Source organism: Labrus bergylta, chromosome 21, assembly GCF_963930695.1.
Source record: "Labrus bergylta chromosome 21, fLabBer1.1, whole genome shotgun sequence".
Taxonomy (NCBI): Eukaryota; Metazoa; Chordata; class Actinopteri; order Labriformes; family Labridae; genus Labrus; species Labrus bergylta.
Genome location: NC_089215.1, coordinates 1,421,029 through 1,443,206, shown reverse-complemented (window position 1 = coordinate 1,443,206; position 22,178 = coordinate 1,421,029). Strand labels below are relative to the sequence as shown.

Below are 22,178 nucleotides of genomic sequence, written 5' to 3'. Positions count from 1 at the left end.
CAGCCTTGCGTATCCTGCGGTGGTTTGGAGCGTTGGTTGTGCACGTCCTCAGAAATGAACGCCACACGTCCTCAAGATGCAATATGCATATAACCACTAGGGGCAGTGTAGAGCTGTGTGGTGATGAGACCGGATGAGACGACATCAGAGACACCAAAGAGCTGCTACAACAACGGAGGAACATTTAAAAGAAAAGTTTATAAATCAAGTCCACAACCATCGACACTATGATGCGTCTGCAACATGCAGACAGATGGTCTCTATTTCTGATTATGTGGTGCTCCCTCTAGAGGTTATATATTGTTACATTTGTTTTGACCTTCAGTCTTTTTGAGAGACCTGTCTCCCCCCCTCCTCTCTATAGAGTGGATGCTCACTCAGGTCACCATGTGGTGGACTCTGAAGCTTCAGTGTTTATCCAGCTCTGCATGGGTCTGTAAACCTTTCTGTGTTCTAACCTCTCTCCATTTTTCAAAAGCATCTCCAATATTGATCCTAGTTTGAGCACGTTTCTGCTCGTGGAGCTTATTAGAAACATGCAGAGGCTTTTTAGGTCGGGTACAATCACTTCTATCTGAACCACTTTTACCCGTTTTAAACTCTACGGTGTAACCCCGCCTCTCTGTTGGTGAGTCACCAATGATCACAAAGTTATTTTATGAAACTTGAACCTGATAAGCTGAAGTGATAAATCTCCTCCCCCTTCACCTGACTCACCTGAGACAACCTGGACAAAGGTTGTTATTCTGAGACACTGAGACGAGACGCCATGAAGGACTGACATTAAGATTCACCTTCAGAGCAAAACCAGACCGCTGCAGGAGGGAACACTGGGAACACTGGGAATATCTGGACTTTTACCTGAAACTGAATCCACAAACCGGATAAGAGGTAAAAAAAGAACAAAGAATACAGATTAAAGGAACTTTGAGTGACAGGGAGTGACTCCCAGCTGTTCGTCTCCTCGTCTTCAGTTTGAGATAAAATGGCGTCCAAGTTAGAAGAAGATCTGAGGTGTCCGGTCTGCCTCGACATCTTTAAAGATCCAGTCATCCTGTCCTGCTGTCACAGCTTCTGTAGAGAGTGTGTGAAGGACTCTTGGAAGGAGAAGGAGAACAAGGAGTGTCCGGTTTGTAAGAGGAGACATTCAAAGGATTGGTTACCTCCTAACTTTACTTTAAAGAACCTGTGTGAGAGTTTTGTGCAGGAGAGAGATCAGAGAGCTTCAGAGGATCTCTGCAGTCTGCACTCTGAGAAACTCAAACTCTTCTGTCTGGACCATCAGGAGCCGGTGTGTCTCGTCTGCAGAGATTCAGAAAAACACAGCAAACACACAATCAGACCCATCGATGAAGCTGCTGGACAACACAAGAAGAAACTTCAGGAAACTCTGGAGCCGGTAAAGAAGAAGTTAAATGTTTTTAAAGGAGTTAAAGTGAAGTTTGATCAAACAGCAGAACACATTCAGGTCCAGGCCCGACACACAGAGAGGCAGATTAAGGAGCAGTTTAAGAAGCTTCACCAGTTTCTAGAAGAGGAAGAGGAGGCCAGGCTGTGTGCACTGAGGGAGGAAGAGGAGCAGAAGAGTCAGAGGATGAAGGAGGAGATGGAGGCTCTGAGCAGAGAGATAGCAGCTCTTTCACACACAGTCAGAGACACAGAGGACGAGCTGAGAGCTGAAGACGTCTCATTCCTGAAAAACTACAAGGCTGCAGTGGAAAGAGTCCAGCAGCGCCCCCTGCTGGAGGATCCACAGCTGCCCTCAGGAGCTCTGATAGACCAGGCCAAACACCTGGGCAACCTGAGCTTCAACATCTGGAACAAGATGAAGGACATGGTCTCCTACAGTCCGGTCATTCTGGACCCAAACACTGCTCATCCAGTCTTCATCCTGTCTGAAGATCTGACCTGTGTGACACGAGGAGAGAGACAGCAGCTTCCTGATAATCCAGAGAGGTTTAATACTTACGGCTCTGTCCTGGGCTCTGAGGGCTTTAACTCAGGGACTCACAGCTGGGACGTCCAGGTTGGAGACAGTACATCCTGGAACCTGGGTGTGTTAGCAGAGTCTGAACAGAGGAAGGGAGACAAACGGTCTGGATTATGGTTAATACGGTTCAAAGATGGTAAATACAGAGCACGCACCCCACCACATCCATCCACTGCTCTCTCAGTGAAGAAGAAGCTTCAGAGGATCAGAGTGAATCTGGACTGTAACAGAGGAGAGCTGTCCTTCTCTGATCCTGATACTAACACACACATACACACCTTCACACACACTTTCACTGAGAGGATGTTTCCATACATTAACACTGTGGATAAACTCCCACTGAAGATGTTACCAGAGAAGATCTCTGTGACTGTGTCGTCCTGATGTCTCTGGTTGTCTTTATGACAGAGCTCAGATCTGTTTGGTGTAACTCAGGGACTCACAGCTGGGACACTGTGGGGGGGTAGAGTCTGTCCCTGTTCTCTGAGTGAAGAAGAGGCTGCAGAGGATCAGAGTGAGTCTGACACCAACACACACTTTCACTGAGAAACAGTTTGCATGCATCAGAACTGAGAGAAGAACTCCCACTGAGGACTTAACCACTGAATCTCTGTGACTGTAGATTTAAAAAAACATCTTGATGATTAGAATCAAATTTCACTCATTTTTCTTAACCTGCATAACCTTAATATTTGAACACCTTGTATTTCCTATACCTGTGTTTCTTTGTTCTAGTGTGTTTTCTTGGTAATGTTTCATTCTTGAGTTCTGTGTGTCTTTTAGTGTTTCATGATTTAGTGTGTAGTTGTCCTCAGTGTTTCTTGTATTGTATTCCTGCCTCTGTGTGTTTCCCTCCGTGTTGATGACCCTCATTGTCTTCACCTGTGTCGTTTGTCTCACCTGTGTCTGATTACCCCATGTGTCTATTTAGTCTCTGTGTTTCTTGTCCTCTGGGTCAGTTCATTGTTTGTTGGTATTTGTCAGTTTTTGCTCGTGCTCCTGTGTGGCTCTCTGTTTTTGATCCCTGTGTTTTTTTTGTTGAACTTTTGGAAGTAAGTTTTTGTTTATTAAATATATTTAGCTAATTCTGCACGTGGGTTCAGTTCCTTGTTTTTCCCCTGAACGTGACACGTATAGCTGTCCTTATCACCTGTTCTGAGTTTGAGTCTTTCTGGAGCTTCATCCTGTAAAGGTTCGGCTCTGTGGGTTTGTTATCATGTTTGAAATGTCAAATATAAGACCTGAAGACTGTTCATATTTCTTTACTATCTTCATGTTCAGAGGATGAACCCTCCTCTGAAGAATGCTTTACGTTCTTTAGAACAACAAAGAGTTTAAATATGTGGTTAGTGTGAATCCTGTTCCTGTAATCATTAATAAAGTTTCTTGATCTGAATCCGTCTTTATGACTCGTGTTGTGTTTTATTGATCTTGTAAAAGTCATCATGGAGGAGTGTCTCTCCTGAGAGGAGGAGTTTGTCTCTGTCAGTCATTATAAAGTTATTCTGATTATTTCAGGTGTTTCTTTAAGTCCAGTCTAAACCTGCGACCTGAACCTTTCAGATCCAGTGGATCAGTGTCGTCTCTGACTCGTCCGTCAGGTCGGAGAGGAGTTAGATTCAGAGATCCAACGAGCTCTGGAGAACACGGGGTTAATGATTGAAGGTCAACGACCTGATGAACATCACGTGTCCGAGCAGCGAGCAGCACCTGAGCAGCGAACTACGGGTGAGCGTATTGCATCATTTCCTGTTCTGTTCTCCTCTGTACTGTGTTACTGTGTACCTACTCTTAGCTTAGCTTAGCAGTTAGCTTCTTTTTCTGTCTCTCCCTCTCCTGCTCTACGTGTCAGATGTTAAGTTACTCCTCGTCCTCCTTTAGTGATAATGATACTTGTAAGAAATGTAGTTTATTTTTAGCTTTGGAGGCGAGGGTGTCTGAGTTAGAGAGACGGCTCCGCACCATTGAGTCAAAGTCATCGTACGCAGCAGTAGTTAGCCAGCCACCTGTAGCCGGTGCGGGCCGACATAGCTTGGCTTCCCCCCCGGTAGCTCCCGAGCAGCCGGGAGGCGGTGGCTGGGTTACTGTCCGAGGGAAGCATAGTTGAAAATCGAAGCTCACGGTTACCCACCAACCACTTCACGTTTCAAACAAATTTTCCCCACTCAGCGACACACAGAGAATAAAACTCTGATTATTGGAGACTCCATAGTCCGAAACGTAAAGCTAGCGAAGTCAGCGGGCATAGTTAGGTGTATACCCGGGGCCAGAGCGGGCGACATCGCATCTCATTTAAAGTTGCTGATGAAGTGTCTGATGTAACCAGGACAGAGGTAATATAAGTTTACAATGGGCGCATCAGGAGTATCTGAAGGAGATTTAGGAGCCCTCTCAGTGGAATGTGTACAATGGGGCCCCTGTATCCAGAGAGTTGCCCAGGGACTTCTGGACAAGAGATTGTATCTGTGACCTGAGTTGTCCTTTGAGTTTATGACATACATACGACTAAGACAGAAACCCCTGCAGTTGTATGAAGAGGGGTGTCCTGAAAACAAACAGATGTCCCCATGTTGTTCTCCTGTGAGGTGTGTCCATAAATACCAGAGTTTCTGTGTGTAAGGGGAGAGATCACTTTTGGCTGTGTCTCTCCCAGGTCGAACCATGGCGAGCCTAACGATGCTGTAACTTGTTTGTCAATAAAATGATCATTATGTAAGCAAGTCAGTGTCAACGGAGAATTTCTTCATCATCAAACATGTCAACAACAAGGAAATCCACATCACTGACAAAGACTAAAGGTAGATTTGATACAATCGTAATTCATGTCGGCACTAATGACTCCCGACTACGCCAGTCGGAAGTCACTAAGGTTAATGTGGAGTCGGTGTGTGCTTTTGCTAAGACGATGTCGGACTCCGTAGTGTTCTCTGGACCCCTCCCAAATCAGACCAGTGATGACATGTATAGTCATCACTCAACCGCTGGCTGTCGAGGTGGTGTCCAGCACACGATGTGGGCTTCATAGATAACTGGCAGTCTTTTTGGGGAAAACCTGGTCTGCTAGCTAGAGACGGCATCCGTCCCACTTTGGACGGTGCAGCTCTATTATCTAGAAACATAGCAGAGGTTATTAGTCCAAAACCTTGACAACAACACAGAGTTCAGACCAGGAGGCAGAGCTGCAGTCTTACACTTAGATCTGTCTCCCAGTCACTATAGCTGTAATTCTGAATCGAACTGTAGTTATACTATAGGTACTGTGTCTGTCCCCCGGTCCAGACCCGTTTTTATAAGTCATCCAAACGGCGTAAATCGTCAAAATCTCATTAGAATCAAAACTACGAATACGATTTTGCTTAAAAAATCAGAAGATTCACTGTGGACTTTTGAACATTAGGTCCTTAGCATCCAAATCTCTTTTAGTGAATGATCTGATATCAGATCAGCATATTGATTTACTTTGTTTGACTGAAACCTGGCTGTGTCGAGATGAATATGTTAGTTTAAATAAGTCCACTCTTCCCAGTCATTTTAGTACTCGTATACCTCGAGACACCGGACGAGGTGGTGGAGTAGCAGCTATTTTTAATTCTGGTCTTCTAGTTAACCCTCGACCAAAGCTTTCTCCCCTGGAATGGAGGGTTGTCAAGCGGCGGAGAGTGGCTCCATGGTTCAACTCAGAAACCCGTACTCTACAACAATCGTTGCGGAATTTTGAAAGAATATGGCGCTCGACCAAAACGGTAGAATCTCGTTTATTCTGGCAGGATAGTCATGGAAGATATATGAAGGCTCTATGTCACGCTCGAGCTGCCTACTACTCCTCTCTAATCGAAGAAAACAAAGGCAATCCTAGATACCTTTTCAGCACTGTAGCCAGGCTGACAGAGAGTCATGGCTCCATTGAGCCTTGTATTCCTTTAGCCCTCAGCAGTAATGATTTCCTGAGCTTTTTCATCAACAAAATTCTGGACATCAGAGACAACATTGGTAACCTCCTGCCCTTACCTGGTGCAGATACGTCTGATACGGCAGAAACGGTTCCAGGACCAGATATTAGTCTCGACTGTTTTTCTCCAATCGACCTTTCAGAGCTATATTCCATTTTTTCTGCGTCAAAACCGTCAACCTGTCTTTTGGACCCAATCCCAACCAAGCTGTTTAAGGAAGTCTTTCCCTGAGTTAGCAACTCTATATTAGATATGATCAATTCGTCTTTACTGGCAGGCTATGTACCACAGGCATTTCAAGTAGCGGTAATCAAACCTCTACTTAAAAAGCCTGCTCTAGATTCAGGAACTCTAGCTAACTATAGGCCTATATCCAACCTTCCTTTTATCTCAAAGATCCTGGAGAAAGTGGTAGCTAATCAGCTGTGTGACTTTCTCCATGACAACAGTTTATTTGAGGGGTTTCAGTCAGGATTTAGAGTCCACCATAGCACTGTGACTGCACTAGTTAAAGTTACAAACGATCTACTTCTAGCTTCAGACGGGGGACTTCTCTCTGTTCTCGTCTTGTTAGATCTTAGTGCTGCTTTTAACACCATTGACCATCGGATCCTGTTGTACAGACTGAAGCATTTGCTTGGAATTACAGGGACTGCTTTAAGTTGGTTTGAATCCTACTTATCAGACCGATCTCAGTTTGTACATGTTAATGATGAGTCCTCTATGCACACTAAAGTTTGCTATGGAGTCCCACAAGGTTCAGTGCTTGGACCAATTCTCTTTACATTATATATGCTTCCTCTGGGAAATATTATGAGGAAACACTCCATACAGTTTCATTGTTATGCAGATGATACTCAGCTTTATGTATCAATGAAGCCTGATGGCACCAGTCAGTTATGTCAGCTAGAAACGTGCCTTAAGGATGTTAGGACCTGGATGACCAGAAATGTTTCGCTACTTAACTCAGACAAGACTGAAGTTATTGTGCTAGGCCCTAAGAACCTCAGAGAGACTTTTTCTAGTGATTTGACTGTCCTTAGTGACATCAGCCTGGCATCTAGCACCACTGTTAGGAATCTAGGAGTTCTATTTGATCAAGATATGTCTTTTAGCTCTCACATCAGGCAAGTTTCAAGAACAGCCTATTTTCACCTTCGTAATATATCCAAGATCAGGAATATCCTGTCGCAAAATGATGCAGAAAAACTAGTTCATGCATTTGTTGCCTCCAGGTTAGATTATTGTAACTCTCTTTTGTCAGGGTTCTCTCTCTCTCTCTCTCTCTCTCTCTCTCTCTCTCTCTCTCTCTCTCTCTCTCTCTCTGTGTGTGCATATACAGTACATCATATTACTGCATGTATCTATCTGTAAATCTCAGTCACTAACCACCTACTTTCCTGTGAGCTCTTGAGCTCTCTTAGCCTCCTCAAGATCGTTGGTTGACGGCCTGTCAGAACAACCCCCTCCCCACCGGATGACTGACAGAGACAAGGTCTTTTACCTGCTTTTTGTAACATAACAATGAGGAAGGTCTTTTTACCTGCTCTTTTGTAATGTTAACAGACAAAGAGTAAGGTATTTTATTTGCTTTTTGTAAAGTGTCTTGAGATAACACTTGTTATGAGTTGATGCTATACAAATAAATTGAATTGAATTGAAATTGATCCATTATTAACCGAATTCACTCTAACTTCAGGGATACAACATCATCTGAACACATAATAATCTGCATGTTAGACCCACAATATCATCCTAAATATCCCTAATACAAGCAGGTACACTTAATCAGAAAACTACATTTTGAATGCACACATTCCCCCTGTAATGTTCATGTATGTTTCCAAATATGCAGAAAAAATGTCAAAAAGTCAAATGTGATTAAAATGAGATCCTACCTGGATGTTTTTGTGTGGCTGGTTTTCTCTGTGACGTGTCTCCACCACCTGCTCCTCCAGACTGCAGGTTGGACACTAAATCCTCTGAGAGAGTCTACAAAAAGTTGCAGCACCACGTCCGAGTCTCGTTTAAGTCCACATCAGACTGGTCTAAGAGGAATCCACTTCAAGTTAAAGCGGCCGAGAAAAAGTTAAAGAACCACAGGAGCGATTCTCTGAGCGAGCAGACTGATGTGACGAGCTCTCTCTCTCTCTCTCTCTCTCTCTCTCTCTCTCTCTCTCTCTCTCTCTCTCTCTCTCTCTCTCTCTCTCTCTCTCTCTCTCTCTCTCTCTCTCTCTCTCTCTCTCTCTCTCTCTCTCTCTCTCTCTCTCTCTCTCTCTCTCACACACAGTTTCAATATCTTATAATACTTATAATAAAAGTTCTACCTTAAGAAGCTCTTCAGCTTCTCTATTCCTGATTCTTTTGCGCGTAGAAATTTAAATTGTATTTTATTTCATGTTTTCCATCAAATGTAATTTCAGTCTCTCTAAAGCCTCTGACCTCAATGTGGAGTGGGGGTGACACCTGGTGGTGAAAAAGTGGTAATACCCCAGCAGCAGTTCAGGGAGGTTCAGCCACATTAAATTGGCAGCAAAGTACAGAAAATGAAAAAAATCCCATTGTCATTAAAAGGTCAAGTTTTCCTAACTTTATCAGTTAAATGAATTATTTCAGCTCAAGTGCAAAGTCACAATGAAGTGCTGAAGATTAAACCAACTGATAGGGGCTTTCACACGGGCAGAAAAGTCCTGATATTTACAGGAGGAGCTGCATGTGAGAACCCAACCTGCTGAATATTTCACCCAGAGTCAGAGCGGGTGGTTATTTACTTTGTACAGAATTAAATGAACATTTATTTGGACATGTTTTACTGATGAACGAATGGAAAAGGACTTGAGCTTGTATCGTCCTTTTCTCCTTTTCAAAGCTCTTTTACACCACAGGTCACACCTACACATTCACACACTGATGGTAGAGGCTGCTGAGTAAAGAGTCCATCAGAAGTAATGTAGCTGCAGGAGCTGGGGATTGAACCCCTGAGCCTCTGCTTCACAGACGACCGACATTACCGCTGGACCACAGCCGCCCCAAATGTACTTTGATATTTTCTGACTCGCTCAGAGCACTTTGAAGTCCGAGGCTTAACGTCCCACTGGAACAACAAAGTTCATCTCACTGATGTCACTTGATACCTTCTGGGTGGATTTAGGAAAATGTATATTTACATTTCATCAAACTGTCTTCAGTTAGGATATTTCTCTGAAAGTACATGTTGATATGTGTCATAAAAACAAACATTTAAAGACAAGACTAAGGCATCCTCTAAAAATCACGACCGACAGAAAGAAAATCATGAATTTCTTCCTCTAATTTGAATAAATCTGCAGCATTAGGCCGACAGTGTGTGCTCTTATTTTGACAGAGATTTTAAAGATCAGAGTAAGAGTGATGATTTGTGTGCGTCTGAGCGCTCTGTCAATGATTAAAGGAGCGGTAGTTCACTCAGAGAAAAGCTCCTCCTGCTCCTCATATGTTCCTCCAGTTTACTCTCACTCACACTTGTTGCTCAAGAGCTGATTTTTCCCCGCTTCATTTCCCTCAGTGAACGCACCGCCTCACCGCAGACAGAGTGGTACAGCGTCTTGTTTGGACTCTTTTTTTTACTGTATGACTCACACACACACAGAGAGAGAGGATCCAGCTTTTGTAATCCTCCAGTTATCTTTTCAGATGTAGACTAGATGCAGATCAGACCGGTTTTCCCTGCATGAGTTTGACCTCCAGCTCTGCCTCCACGTCTCTTTACAGAGCTCGTCCTCACATTATGTCATTAAAGACTGATTCACCGTCTCCTCGTACCAAAACCCCCAGAGAGACATGAGAGAGGAGGAGCTCTGCAGGGACAAATTCATTACTGTCTGACCTTTCTCTAAAACTCTACAGCAGGGGTGTCCAAAGTGCGGCCCGAGGGCCATTTGCGGCCCTTGAGGGGATTTTTTGCGGCTCGTGACTTCAAATGAAGAATCAGAAGATTTTGATTAAGATCGGCACATTATCTTATTTTTCTTTTTCATGTTAACAAGTGCTGAACAATATTCCTAAAATAGAAAATGTTCAGTAACGTGTATGTTGTTGTTTTTTTTAAATCTACAGCTTTTACTATTTTCCACATTTTTTTGTAAACTATGAAAAAAAACTTATGTAAAGTTTTTGCAAACAAGCGGACTGTTGTTTAACCATTTAATGACCTGAGCTAAATGCAGAAAGCTTTTCCAAAAACATGAACCACGTTACAGACTTGATTCTGAGAAAAAAACAAATAAAGTAGAACGAAGAAATCTAAATATTTGATTTCCTTTTATTAAAGGGTTTCTTTAGCGAGCCTTTTGATTCTGATCTACAAAGCCTTACTATTTTTAAAACTATATTTTAAAAAACAAAACCTGTGGCCCGCGAGCGATTCTAACACGACAATTTTGGCCTGCAAGAAAAAAAGTTTGGACACCACTGCTCGACAGGATGTGCAGAGAAGTGCCACAGTGGATCTCTACATGAAATATAAAACATAAATGAGACAGATTTTGAGTTTGCTTTGTGATGCTGTTTCTATAATCTTCAGGGTTTTCACACTCACACAGAAAACACATATTTCACCCCGACTTTAAAAGTCAATTTTCTCACTAGACTCCTATAGAGCGCCACAGGAAGGAGTCCTAAAAAATAAAAAAATAAATACAAGCATACACTCGAATTACACACACACACACACACACACACACACACACACACACACACACAAGCAGGGCCCTTCAACACCCTCAACATACAAAGTTGCTAAACGTTATTATTACTGCCTGCTTGCCTGTTTTGTCTCTGTCTATGCTGTGCATCAGATTCATTTACTGAAAAATGGTTCAGTTTGGACCTCAGTCAGTACAAAACATGTGACACAAGCAAGAAACTGAACAAAACAAACATTTTTAAAAAGTGCTTCTCAGACTTCTTTTACACAAGTTTTCTTTCCAGGCACACATTCGTGACCCACTGAAAATGGCTCAGCGACCCACCTCTGGGTCCCGACCCACCAGTTGAGAAACACTGCTTTTAACTATGCATACGGGAACGCATGACATCAGCTGTAGGAGCCATTTTGTGTTTATCGTTGGCATGTTTTATAATTAGATTTATCTGAATATATTATTTTCCAATAGGGACACTGAATGCACAGGGGCGTGTATATATAGTAGTACAGGTGACAGGAAAGGGAGGGCACAGGTACGGGGAGCACAGACAGTTTTCACCAGACCGGCATTCATGTTTCAGACCAGCACTCAGACAAACTACAATTCATTCATTCTACTGGCTACGCTTCACTGGAAATGGTATGTTTTTTGGTTCTCATATCTCCATCAAGTCACTTCAATAAACCTTCAACTCAACTTTAATAACGGCTGGAAAATCATTGTTTGCATCTGAGTAAGACTTCACCCCTACCTGTGTATTATTGGCAAGAATTGGAGCAAAGGAAAAAATTGGAAAATTGCCATTGCAATTAAGTGAGAACCTTGCTCTATGAGTGAAACTTGCAACGATTCAAACGGAATACCAGATTGTTTTGTTTCACGAACCTGACGCTGCCATCCCCAATCAACTGGACATTGGTGACACCTGCGCTACGCTAATTGCCGACAGAGGACTGGAAACCTCCGGAGCGCAAATGACTGGGTATGTGCAAACATTAAGCTTTATTGAAGAAGCTAAAATAACTGCTGTATTGGACAGCGGCTACTAAGATGGAGTCAGCTAACTGAAAGCTACAATCACAGAACACATCAGCTGTTTGAAACATTGTATCGTTGACGTACACATCAGCTGTTTGAAGCATTGTATCGTTGACGTACACATCAGCTGTTTGAAACATTGTATCGTTGACGTACACATCAGCTGTTTGAAGCATTGTATCGTTGACGTACACATCAGCTGTTTGAAGCATTGTATCGTTGACGTACACATCAGCTGTTTGAAGCATTGTATCGTTGACGCACACATCAGCTGTTTGAAACATTGTATCGTTGACGTACACATCAGCTGTTTGAAACATTGTATCGTTGACGTACACATCAGCTGTTTGAAACATTGTATCGTTGACGCACGGCATTTTCATTCACAAAATGTCTGCTGTCAATTCCGATGTTTAGCCACAGGATGGCGATGATGAGAAAGATTCCGGAAAGGAAAAACGGATTATCAGACCCACTGCAAAAGGCATGGTTTTGTTCATTGAAACTTGTCAGAAGACAAGAAACTCGAAATGTAAACAAGCAAGGAAGTTCATTGAGAAGCTGAAAGAGCTCATGAAATTAAATGAAAATGCAACTGATGTCAAATCTAACTTGGATCAATTAATAAAACTCTGTCATGAAGCCAAAGAAAATAATGAGTCCTTGATGAGTTTGCCACTGCCTGAAAATGAATGTGAAAAGCAAAATCAATGGTTTAATCCAAAAATGGAAACATATGAGGGTTTTATACAAGATGCAACTATGTGGTTATCTGAGGTCGGACTGAAAACACACACCACTGCTGAAAGTCAAATCTCCACACAACAGAGTGATGTAAACTCAAATATTATTGGACCTGATGACAGTGTGTCAAATGCCTCTAAACCCAAATCAAACAATAAATCCAGTTCTTCATCACGTGCATCTTCAACTTCATCTGCTCGCATTAAAGCTCAGGCGGAGAAGGCTGCTCTCATGGAAAGAGCTGCCGCCTTGAAGAAGAAACATGAGCTTGACGCACAGGAGGAACAGTTGAAAAGAAAGAAGGAACAACTGGAACTGGAGACTGAACTGGCAGCAACCAATGCAAAAATCAATGTATTAAATAGGAGAGACGGTTCCAGAGTATCTGATGGGATGAACTCTTATTGGAGAAAAATAACAGCTCAAAATGAAACATCAGTTAAATCTCATGATATGACCCATGTCAACCAATACTCTCTTCAAGGGAATAAAGTACAGACTCTTCTGGAAGGTGTACAAAAGCATGATCACACTACACTGCCTGTATTCAATTCTGGGAACCAAGATGATATCTGTGACATAATTCAGAGACAAAATGACATCACTACTCTACTGGTTAAGCAAAATCTGTCTTCTACCCTGCCACCAAGAGAGATTCCTGTTTATGACGGTGATCCTTTGCTGTATGAAACTTTTATCAGGTCATTTGAAAGAGGAGTGGAACAAAACACTGAAGACCACAGTGGCTGCTTACATTTCCTTGAACAATACACAAGAGGGAATGCAAAAGACTTGGTCCACAGCTGCCAACATATGCCTGCAGCCCAGGGCTATCAAAGAGCAAAACATCTTCTGAAAGAGCATTTTGGGAATGAATATAAAATTGCTACTGCATATATGGAGAAAGCATTCGCCTGGTCAACAATCAAATCGGAAGATATAAAAACATTCCAAGCATTCGCACTGTTCCTCAGAGGTTGCTGCATTGCAATGACACATCTCACCTACATGGAAGAAATGAATGTTGTTTCCAATATGAAGATCATACTTCTGAAACTGCCTTATAAGCTCAGAGACAAGTGGAGGAATAGGACAATGCAGCTACAAGAGCAGCATGTACGACGAGCTAGATTTTCTGACCTGGTAGACTTCATAGAGAGAGAAGTGAAGGTACTGTCAGATCCGCTTTTTGGGAACATCCAAGATCCTAAGCCAGCTGTAACTGTCAAAAGCTCTACGGCATTTAAACCAAGAGGAAAGTCAGGACCAAGAGGAAGCAGTTTTGCAACAACTGTAACACCCATTGAAACACCAGAACAATTAAATGTGACAAGAAATGTATCAGCCCCCATTTATCAAAGTTGTTTGTTCTGTAAAAGGAGTGGTCACACATTGATGCAGTGTCCACAGATCAAGAAAATAATGCACAGAGAAAAAATAGACTTCCTAAAGGGAAAGGGAATCTGTTTTGGATGCTTGAAAATAGGACACATGAGCAAAGATTGCAAAAGTCGATTGACATGTGATGTGTGCAAGCAAAATCATCCTGAAATACTTCACATTGAACAAAGGGAGAAAGAGAAGAAACTTGAACATTCAGAAATGAATGAGAGACCAACTGTGGGTACTGCTGTTCTCTCACCTCATACATGTGGGCATATTGGGGCCGGTGAGGAAAATTGCATCTTCTCTATTGTACCAGTACAAGTAAAGAGCCCAAAGGGAGACACAGTGCTGCAAACACATGCATTCTTGGATAATGGAAGTTCATCTACCTTTTGCACAGAAAGTTTAGTGAGAAGACTGAATATAACAGGACAAAGAACCAGTATTCTTTTGCAGACCATGAATCAAGTGAAACAGGTGACCAGTCATCATATCTCAGGTTTGGAGATATCTAATCTGGACAAAGACAATTTCTTTCTACTACCTGATGTGTTTACACATAGGACTATGCCTGTTTGACAGCTGAACATTCCCAGACAAGAAGACCTCACAAAATGGCCTTATTTGAAAGATATCAAAATCAATGAAATAGACTCTGGCATTGACCTACTGATTGGGACAAATAATTCAAAGGTATCGGAACCTTGGGAGCTGGTCAATAGCAAAGGAGATGGACCATACGCTGTAAGGACCCTACTGGGGTGGGTCATCTATGGTCCACTGAGAGGAGACAACATCATCAGAGATGCAAATGGCTGTGCTGCTGCTACTGCTGTCAATCGAATATCCATTGTGAACCTGGAGGAGTTGTTAATTAAACAGTACAACCATGACTTCAGTGAAACCAGCAAGGAAACAGAGGAAATGTCTAGAGAAGAGGTCAAATTCTTGGAAATTGTAAATCACTCTGCAAAAATGACAGATGGACACTACTGTATAGACTTGCCTTTCAAACAAGAAAATCCCACCATGCCAAATAACCGTTGCATTGCAGAACAGCGCATCCAGAGCCTGAAACGCAAATTTGTCAAAAATAAGAACTTTCATGATGAATATACATCTTTTCTGACAGAAATTATAAAAAATGGTTATGCTGAGATGGTTCCACTAGATCAGCTGAAGGGAAGTGATGGAGAGCTCTGGTACATACCACATCACGGGGTGTATCACTCAAAGAAGGGAACCTTAAGAGTGGTCTTCAACTGTGGTGCAGTCTTCAAAGGAACGTCGCTTAACTGCCAACTGCTGAAAGGTCCAGACCTCACCAACTCACTCATCGGAATTCTCATCAGATTCAGACAAGAACCGATTGCTTTACTGGCTGACATCAAAGCAATGTTTCACCAAGTCAAAGTAGCAGAGAAGCATATTGATTATCTGCGATTCCTGTGGTGGCCTGACGGTGATGTGCAGAATGATCTTCTTGAGTACAGGATGAATGTACATCTATTTGGAGCCGTGTCATCACCAAGTTGTGCAAACTTTGCATTGAGAAAGACTGCGGAAGACAATAAAGCTCACTTTCCAGCAGAGGTAACAAACACAATACTCAACAACTTCTATGTAGATGATTGCTTGAAATCTACATCTTCAGAACAAGAAGCAATTCAAATGGTAAGAGACCTGACAACCCTTTGTGGAAAGGGGGGATTCATACTGTCAAAGTGGATCAGCAACAGCCGTGCTGTATTAGCATCCATCCCTCAAGAACACAGAACAAAAGAGACAAAGGAGTTGGACTTGGACAAGGATCATCTGCCAATGGAAAGGGCACTGGGATTGCACTGGTGCGTTGAAACAGATGTGTTCAAATTCCAAATTACTGTACAGGAACGACCATACACAAGACGCGGCATCTTATCTGTGGTAGGCTCTATATATGACCCTTTGGGGTTTCTAGCACCGTTTACTTTGCCAGCCAAACTGATTATGCAAGAGCTCTGTAAGAAAACCCTTGGATGGGATGAAAACATACCCCAAACCTTCTGTCAACAGTGGACAGGATGGCTAGCAGATCTTAACAAGATGGCAGAGTTCAAAGTGGACAGATGTATGAAGCCGACAAACTTTGGTCAAATCAGATATGCACAACTGCACCACTTTTCAGACGCCAGTGAAGGTGGATACGGTACGGTGTCATATCTAAGACTGGAAAACGATAACGATGAAGTGCATGTTGCATTCATATTAGGAAAATCCAGAGTTGCACCTTTAAGACAAATGACGATTCCAAGAATGGAGCTCACAGCTGCAGTCCTAGCTGTACGAGTTGACATAATGTTGCAAAGAGAATTACATCTTAAATTGGACAAATCCATCTTCTGGACTGATAGCACAACAGTGTTTAAGTACATCAACAATGAAACAAAACGCTTCCAAACCTTCGTAGCAAACAGGATCTCCTTCGTAAGGGATAATACAGAAGTTACACAATGGAGGTATGTTAGCTCAAAGGAAAACCCTGCAGATGAAGCCTCCAGAGGACTAACAGCAGAGCGCTTCTTAAGCTGCAAGAGATGGATCACAGGACCAGAGTTTCTCTGTAATCAACGACAAGAATGGCCAAAACCTTACTTGGCAACGACAATCTCTGGTCATGATCCAGAAATCAAACAGGACATCACAATAAATACTATTGTCACCAACCCAATGAATCCCACAAACACTCTGATCAACTATTTCTCATCATGGAGGAATCTCACAACTGCTGTAGCTTGGCTTCTCAAAGTAAAAACAACCCTCTTACAGCTGACTCAAAAGAGAAAAGAGATTCAGACCACGGTGAGTGACTTTGAAAATGACCCATACAAGCTAAAGGACAAGGTTGAAAAGGAAATGCATGTCTATAAAACAACGCTCCACGGACAGTATTCATGTCCTGAAGATCTTACCCAAGCCGAAAACGCAGTCATTTCTTTCAGTCAAAAACAAAAATTCAAGGAGGAACTCTTCATACTCGAATCTGGCAAAAATTTTATCAAAAGATGCAGTCATTTGTACAAACTAGATCCTGTGCTGGATAATGGACTTTTAAGAGTAGGTGGTCGCCTGAACAAAATAGCGATGCCTGAAGAGTCCAAACATCCAATTATTCTCTCAAAAGACCTTCACATATCCACACTATTGTTGAGAAACATCCATGAACAACTCGGACATGGGGGAAGAAATCATATGCTGTCTCGCCTCCGCAAAAAATACTGGATTATCAAAGCAAACTCTGCTGCAAGAAAAATCATAACAGACTGTGTTGTGTGTAAACGACAGCGAGGAAGAATTGGAGAACATAAAATGGCAGATTTGCCCCTGGAGAGGATTCTGCCAGATAAGCCTCCACTCACAGACGTAGGAGTCGACTACTTTGGTCCCATAGAAATCAAGAGAGGACGAAGTCTTGTTAAAAGGTATGGGGTAATCTTCACCTGCATGGCAAGCAGGGCAGTACACCTTGAAGTTGCACATACACTTGACACAGATTCCTGCATCCATGCATTACGAAGATTTATCTGTCGACGAGGTCGAGTTTCAACTTTAAGATCAGACAATGGCACAAATTTTATTGGAGCGGAAAGAGAATTGAGGGAAGCACTGAATTGCTTGAATCAAGACAAAATCAACAGTGCTATGCTTCAGCGAGGGATAAAGTGGTACTTTAACCCCCCAGCAGGATCCCATCACGGCGGTGTTTGGGAACGACTGATCCGCATGGTTCGACTTGTGATGCGCTCTGTTCTTAACCAACAAGTTCTTGATGATGAAGGATTGCAAACTTTCATTTGTGAAGTGGAAGCAATATTAAATGATAGACCCATAACCAAAATTTCTGACGATCCAATGGACCTGGAAGCACTCACACCAAACCATCTTCTTTTGTTGAAAACTAAGCCAGTACTACCACCTGGACTCTTTGTAAAGCAGGATCTATACATTAAATGCAGATGGAGGCAGGTGCAGTATATGGCAGATCTCTTCTGGAAGCGGTGGATACAGGAGTACTTGCCGTTAATCCAAGAAAGACAACGATGGTCTAAAGAAAGAAGAAGCTTTTCTCCAGGTGACATTGTTGTGGTGGTTGATTCCACTGCACCCCGAGGTTCCTGGTTAATGGGCAGAATCCTGGAGACTAAACCAGATGCACAAGGTCTAGTGCGCACAGTGAGACTCCAGACAAAGAGCAACATATTGGAAAGACCAATAACAAAGATATGTCTGCTCCAAGAAGCTGTAACCTAGTTATAGCAAGGACTGGTGGTAAAGACCATGTCCCAACAGGTGCTATGTTCTAGAACCTTTGGCCCTAAAAAATGAAAGACTAAAGGAAGAAACGAGGAGTGAAGAAGAAGAGAAGAAGATTACATGCCAACACATAGTACATAACTTTTTTGAAAATGTATAAAGAAAAAAAAGGGAAAATGTTATGTACTGTTTATAGCTCCTTTTTATTATTATTTTCTTTTGTAGATTTAATTGTTTGTTTATTTACTTATAACAATTAGGGGCCGGTGTGTAGGAGCCATTTTGTGTTTATCGTTGGCATGTTTTATAATTAGATTTATCTGAATATATTATTTTCCAATAGGGACACTGAATGCACAGGGGCGTGTATATATAGTAGCACAGGTGACAGGAAAGGGAGGGCACAGGTACGGGGAGCACAGACAGTTTTCACCAGACCGGCATTCATGTTTCAGACCAGCACTCAGACAAACTACAATTCATTCATTCTACTGGCTACACTTCACTGGAAATGGTATGTTTTTTGGTTCTCATATCTCCATCAAGTCACTTCAATAAACCTTCAACTCAACTTTAATAACAGCTGGAAAATCATTGTTTGAATCTGCGTAATACCCCTACCTGTGTATTATTGGCAAAAATTGGAGTAAAGGAAAAAATTGGAAAATTGCCATTACATCAGCCTTGCGTATCCTGCGGTGGTTTGGAGCGTTGGTTGTGCACGTCCTCAGAAATTAACGCCACATGTCCTCAAGATGCAATATGCATATAACCACTAGGGGCAGTGTAGAGCTGTGTGGTGATGAGACCAGATGAGACGACATCAGAGACACCAAAGAGCTGCTACAACAACGGAGGAACGTTTAAAAGAAGAGTTTATAAATCAAGTCCACAACCATCGACACTATGATGCGTCTGCAACATGCAGACAGATGGTCTCTATTTCTGATTATGTGGTGCTCCCTCTAGAGGTTATATATTGTTACATTTGTTTTGACCTTCAGCCTTTTTGAGAGACCTGTCTCCCCCCTCCTCTCTAGAGTGGATGCTCACTCAGGTCACCATGTGGTGGACTCTGAAGCTTCAGTGTTTATCCAGCTCTGCATGGGTCTGTAAACCTTTCTGTGTTCTAACCTCTCTCCATTTTTCAAAAGCATCTCCAATATTGATCCTAGTTTAAGCACGTTTCTGCTCGTGGAGCTTATTAGAAACATGCAGAGGCTTTTTAGGTCGGGTACAATCACTTCTATCTGAACCACTTTTACCCGTTTTAAACTCTACGGTGTAACCCCGCCTCTCTGTTGGTGAGTCACCAATGATCACAAAGTTATTTTATGAAACTTGAACCTGATTAGCTGTAGTGATAAATCTCCTCCCCCCTCACCTGACTCACCTGAGACAACCTGGACAAAGGTTGTTATTCTGAGTCACTGAGACGAGACGCCGTGAAGGACTGATATTAAGATTCACCTTCAGAGCAAAACCAGACCGCTGCAGGAGGGAACACTGGGAACACTGGGAATACTGGGAATATCTGGACTTTTACCTGAAACTGAATCCACAAACCGGATAAGACGTAAAAAAAGAACAAAGAATACAGATTAAAGGAACTTTGAGTGACAGGGAGTGACTCCCAGCTGTTCGTCTCCTCGTCTTCAGTTTGAGATAAAATGGCGTCCAAGTTAGAGGAAGATCTGAGCTGTCCGGTCTGCCTCAACATCTTTAAAGATCCAGTCATCCTGTCCTGCTGTCACAGCTTCTGTAGAGAGTGTGTGAAGGACTCTTGGAAGGAGAAGGAGAACAAGGAGTGTCCGGTTTGTAAGAGGAGATATTCAAAGGGTTTCTTACCTCCTAACTTTACTTTAAAGAACCTGTGTGAGAGTTTTGTGCAGGAGAGAGATCAGAGAGCTTCAGAGGATCTCTGCAGTCTGCACTCTGAGAAACTCAAACTCTTCTGTCTGGACCATCAGGAGCCGGTGTGTCACATCTGCATTACTTCAGAAAAACACAGCAAACACACAATCAGACCCATCGATGAAGCTGCTGGACAACACAAGAAGAAACTTCAGGAAACTCTGGAGCCGGTAAAGAAGAAGTTAAATGTTTTTAAAGAAGTTAAAGTGAAGTTTGATCAAACAGCAGAACACATTCAGGTCCAGGCCCGACACACAGAGAGGCAGATTAAGGAGCAGTTTAAGAAGCTTCACCAGTTTCTAGAAGAGGAAGAGGAGGCCAGGCTGTGTGCACTGAGGGAGGAAGAGGAGCAGAAGAGTCAGAGGATGAAGGAGGAGATGGAGGCTCTGAGCAGAGAGATAGCAGCTCTTTCACACACAGTCAGAGACACAGAGGACGAGCTGAGAGCTGAAGACGCCTCATTCCTGAAAAACTACAAGGCTGCAGTGGAAAGAGTCCAGCAGCGCCCCCTGCTGGAGGATCCACAGCTGCCCTCAGGAGCTCTGATAGACCAGGCCAAACACCTGGGCAACCTGAGCTTCAACATCTGGAACAAGATGAAGGACATGGTCTGCTACAGTCCGGTCATTCTGGACCCAAACACTGCTCATCCAGTCTACATCCTGTCTGAAGATCTGACCTGTGTGACACGAGGAGAGGAGCAGCAGCTTCCTGATAATCCAGAGAGGTTTGATTATTACTGCTCTGTCCTGGGCTCTGAGGGCTTTAACTCAGGGACTCACAGCTGGGACGTCCAGGTTGGAGACAATAGATTCTGGAACCTGGGTGTGTTAGCAGAGTCTGGACAGAGGAAGGGAGACAAAGAGTCTGGATTATGGTCAATATGGTTCTATGATGGTAAATACGGAGCACACACCCCACCACATCCATCCACTGCTCTCTCAGTGAAGAAGAAGCTTCAGAGGATCAGAGTGAATCTGGACTGTAACAGAGGAGAGCTGTCCTTCTCTGATCCTGATACTAACACACACATACACACCTTCACACACACTTTCACTGAGAGGATGTTTCCATTCATTAACACTGGTGATAAACTCCCACTGAAGATGTTACCAGAGAAGATCTCTGTGACTGTGTGGTCCTGATGTCTCTGGTTGTCTTTATGACAGAGCTCAGATCTGTTTGGTGTAACTCAGGGACTCACAGCTGGGACACTGTGGGGGGGTAGAGTCTGTCCCTGTTCTCTGAGTGAAGAAGAGGCTGCAGAGGATCACAGTGAGTCTGACACCAACACACACTTTCACTGAGAAACAGTTTGCATGCATCAGAACTGAGAGAAGAACTCCCACTGAGGACTTAACCACTGAATCTCTGTGACTGTAGATTTAAAAAAACATCTTGATGATTAGAATCAAATTTCACTCATTTTTCTTAAGCGATATTTGAACACCTTAACAATCAATGATCCATTAATGATGAATAATTAATGAGCCATAAAAAGCTCGTCTTCTTCTCAGTTTATGTTTTGTTGAAGTTATTTTAAACATGAATTCATTAAATACAATCAGTTTGAAATAATTAAACTACGAGGCTCTCTCTTAAAAACAACGTATTGTCATGATTTGGTCTTATGTAGTTTGTATTTTCAGTTTGTCTCCTAGCTTAGTTTCTAGTGTTTTTATTTTATATTTCCTATACCTGTGTTTCTTTGTTCTAGTGTGTTTTCTTGGTAATGTTTCATTCTTGAGTTCTGTGTGTCTTTTAGTGTTTCATGATTTAGTTTGTAGTTGTCCTCAGTGTTTCTTGTATTGTATTCCTGCCTCTGTGTGTTTCCCTCCGTGTTGATGACCCTCATTGTCTTCACCTGTGTCGTTAGTCTCACCTGTGTCTGATTACCCCATGTGTCTATTTAGTCTCTGTGTTTCTTGTCCTCTGTGTCAGTTCATTGTTTGTTGGTATCTGTCAGTTTCTGCTCGTGCTCCTGTGTGGCTCTCTGTTTTTGATCCCTGTGTTTTTTTTGTTGAACTTTTGGAAGTAAGTTTTTGTTTATTAAATATATTTAGTTAATTCTGCACGTGGGTCCAGTTCCTTGTTTTTCCCCTGAACGTGACACGTATAACTGTCCTCATCACCTGTTCTGAGTTTGAGTCTTTCTGGAGCTTCATCCTGTAAAGGTTC

The 22,178-nt window shown here is 42.6% G+C and overlaps 2 protein-coding genes across 4 annotated transcripts in view; both read left to right on the top strand.

Annotated features, from left to right (window-relative positions):
* The first annotated feature begins 729 nt into the window (after positions 1-729).
* LOC110005863 (nuclear factor 7, ovary) overlaps positions 730-22,178 on the top strand; it is a 26,927-nt gene continuing 5,478 nt past the window's right edge. For all 3 annotated transcript variants that reach the window (XM_065949948.1, XM_065949947.1, XM_065949946.1), the window contains exon 1: positions 730-3,718. In XM_065949948.1, the coding sequence (XP_065806020.1) occupies positions 986-2,374 (1,389 nt within the window). In that variant the 5' untranslated portion in view covers positions 730-985 and the 3' untranslated portion in view covers positions 2,375-3,718. The remainder of the gene's footprint in view (positions 3,719-22,178) is intronic.
* LOC109977447 (E3 ubiquitin-protein ligase TRIM39-like) overlaps positions 18,878-22,178 on the top strand; it is a 3,501-nt gene continuing 200 nt past the window's right edge. The window contains exon 1 of the mRNA XM_020627169.3: positions 18,878-22,178. This exon is cut by the window's right edge and continues 200 nt beyond it. Coding sequence (XP_020482825.3) covers positions 19,757-21,145 — 1,389 coding nt within the window. The 5' untranslated portion in view covers positions 18,878-19,756 and the 3' untranslated portion in view covers positions 21,146-22,178.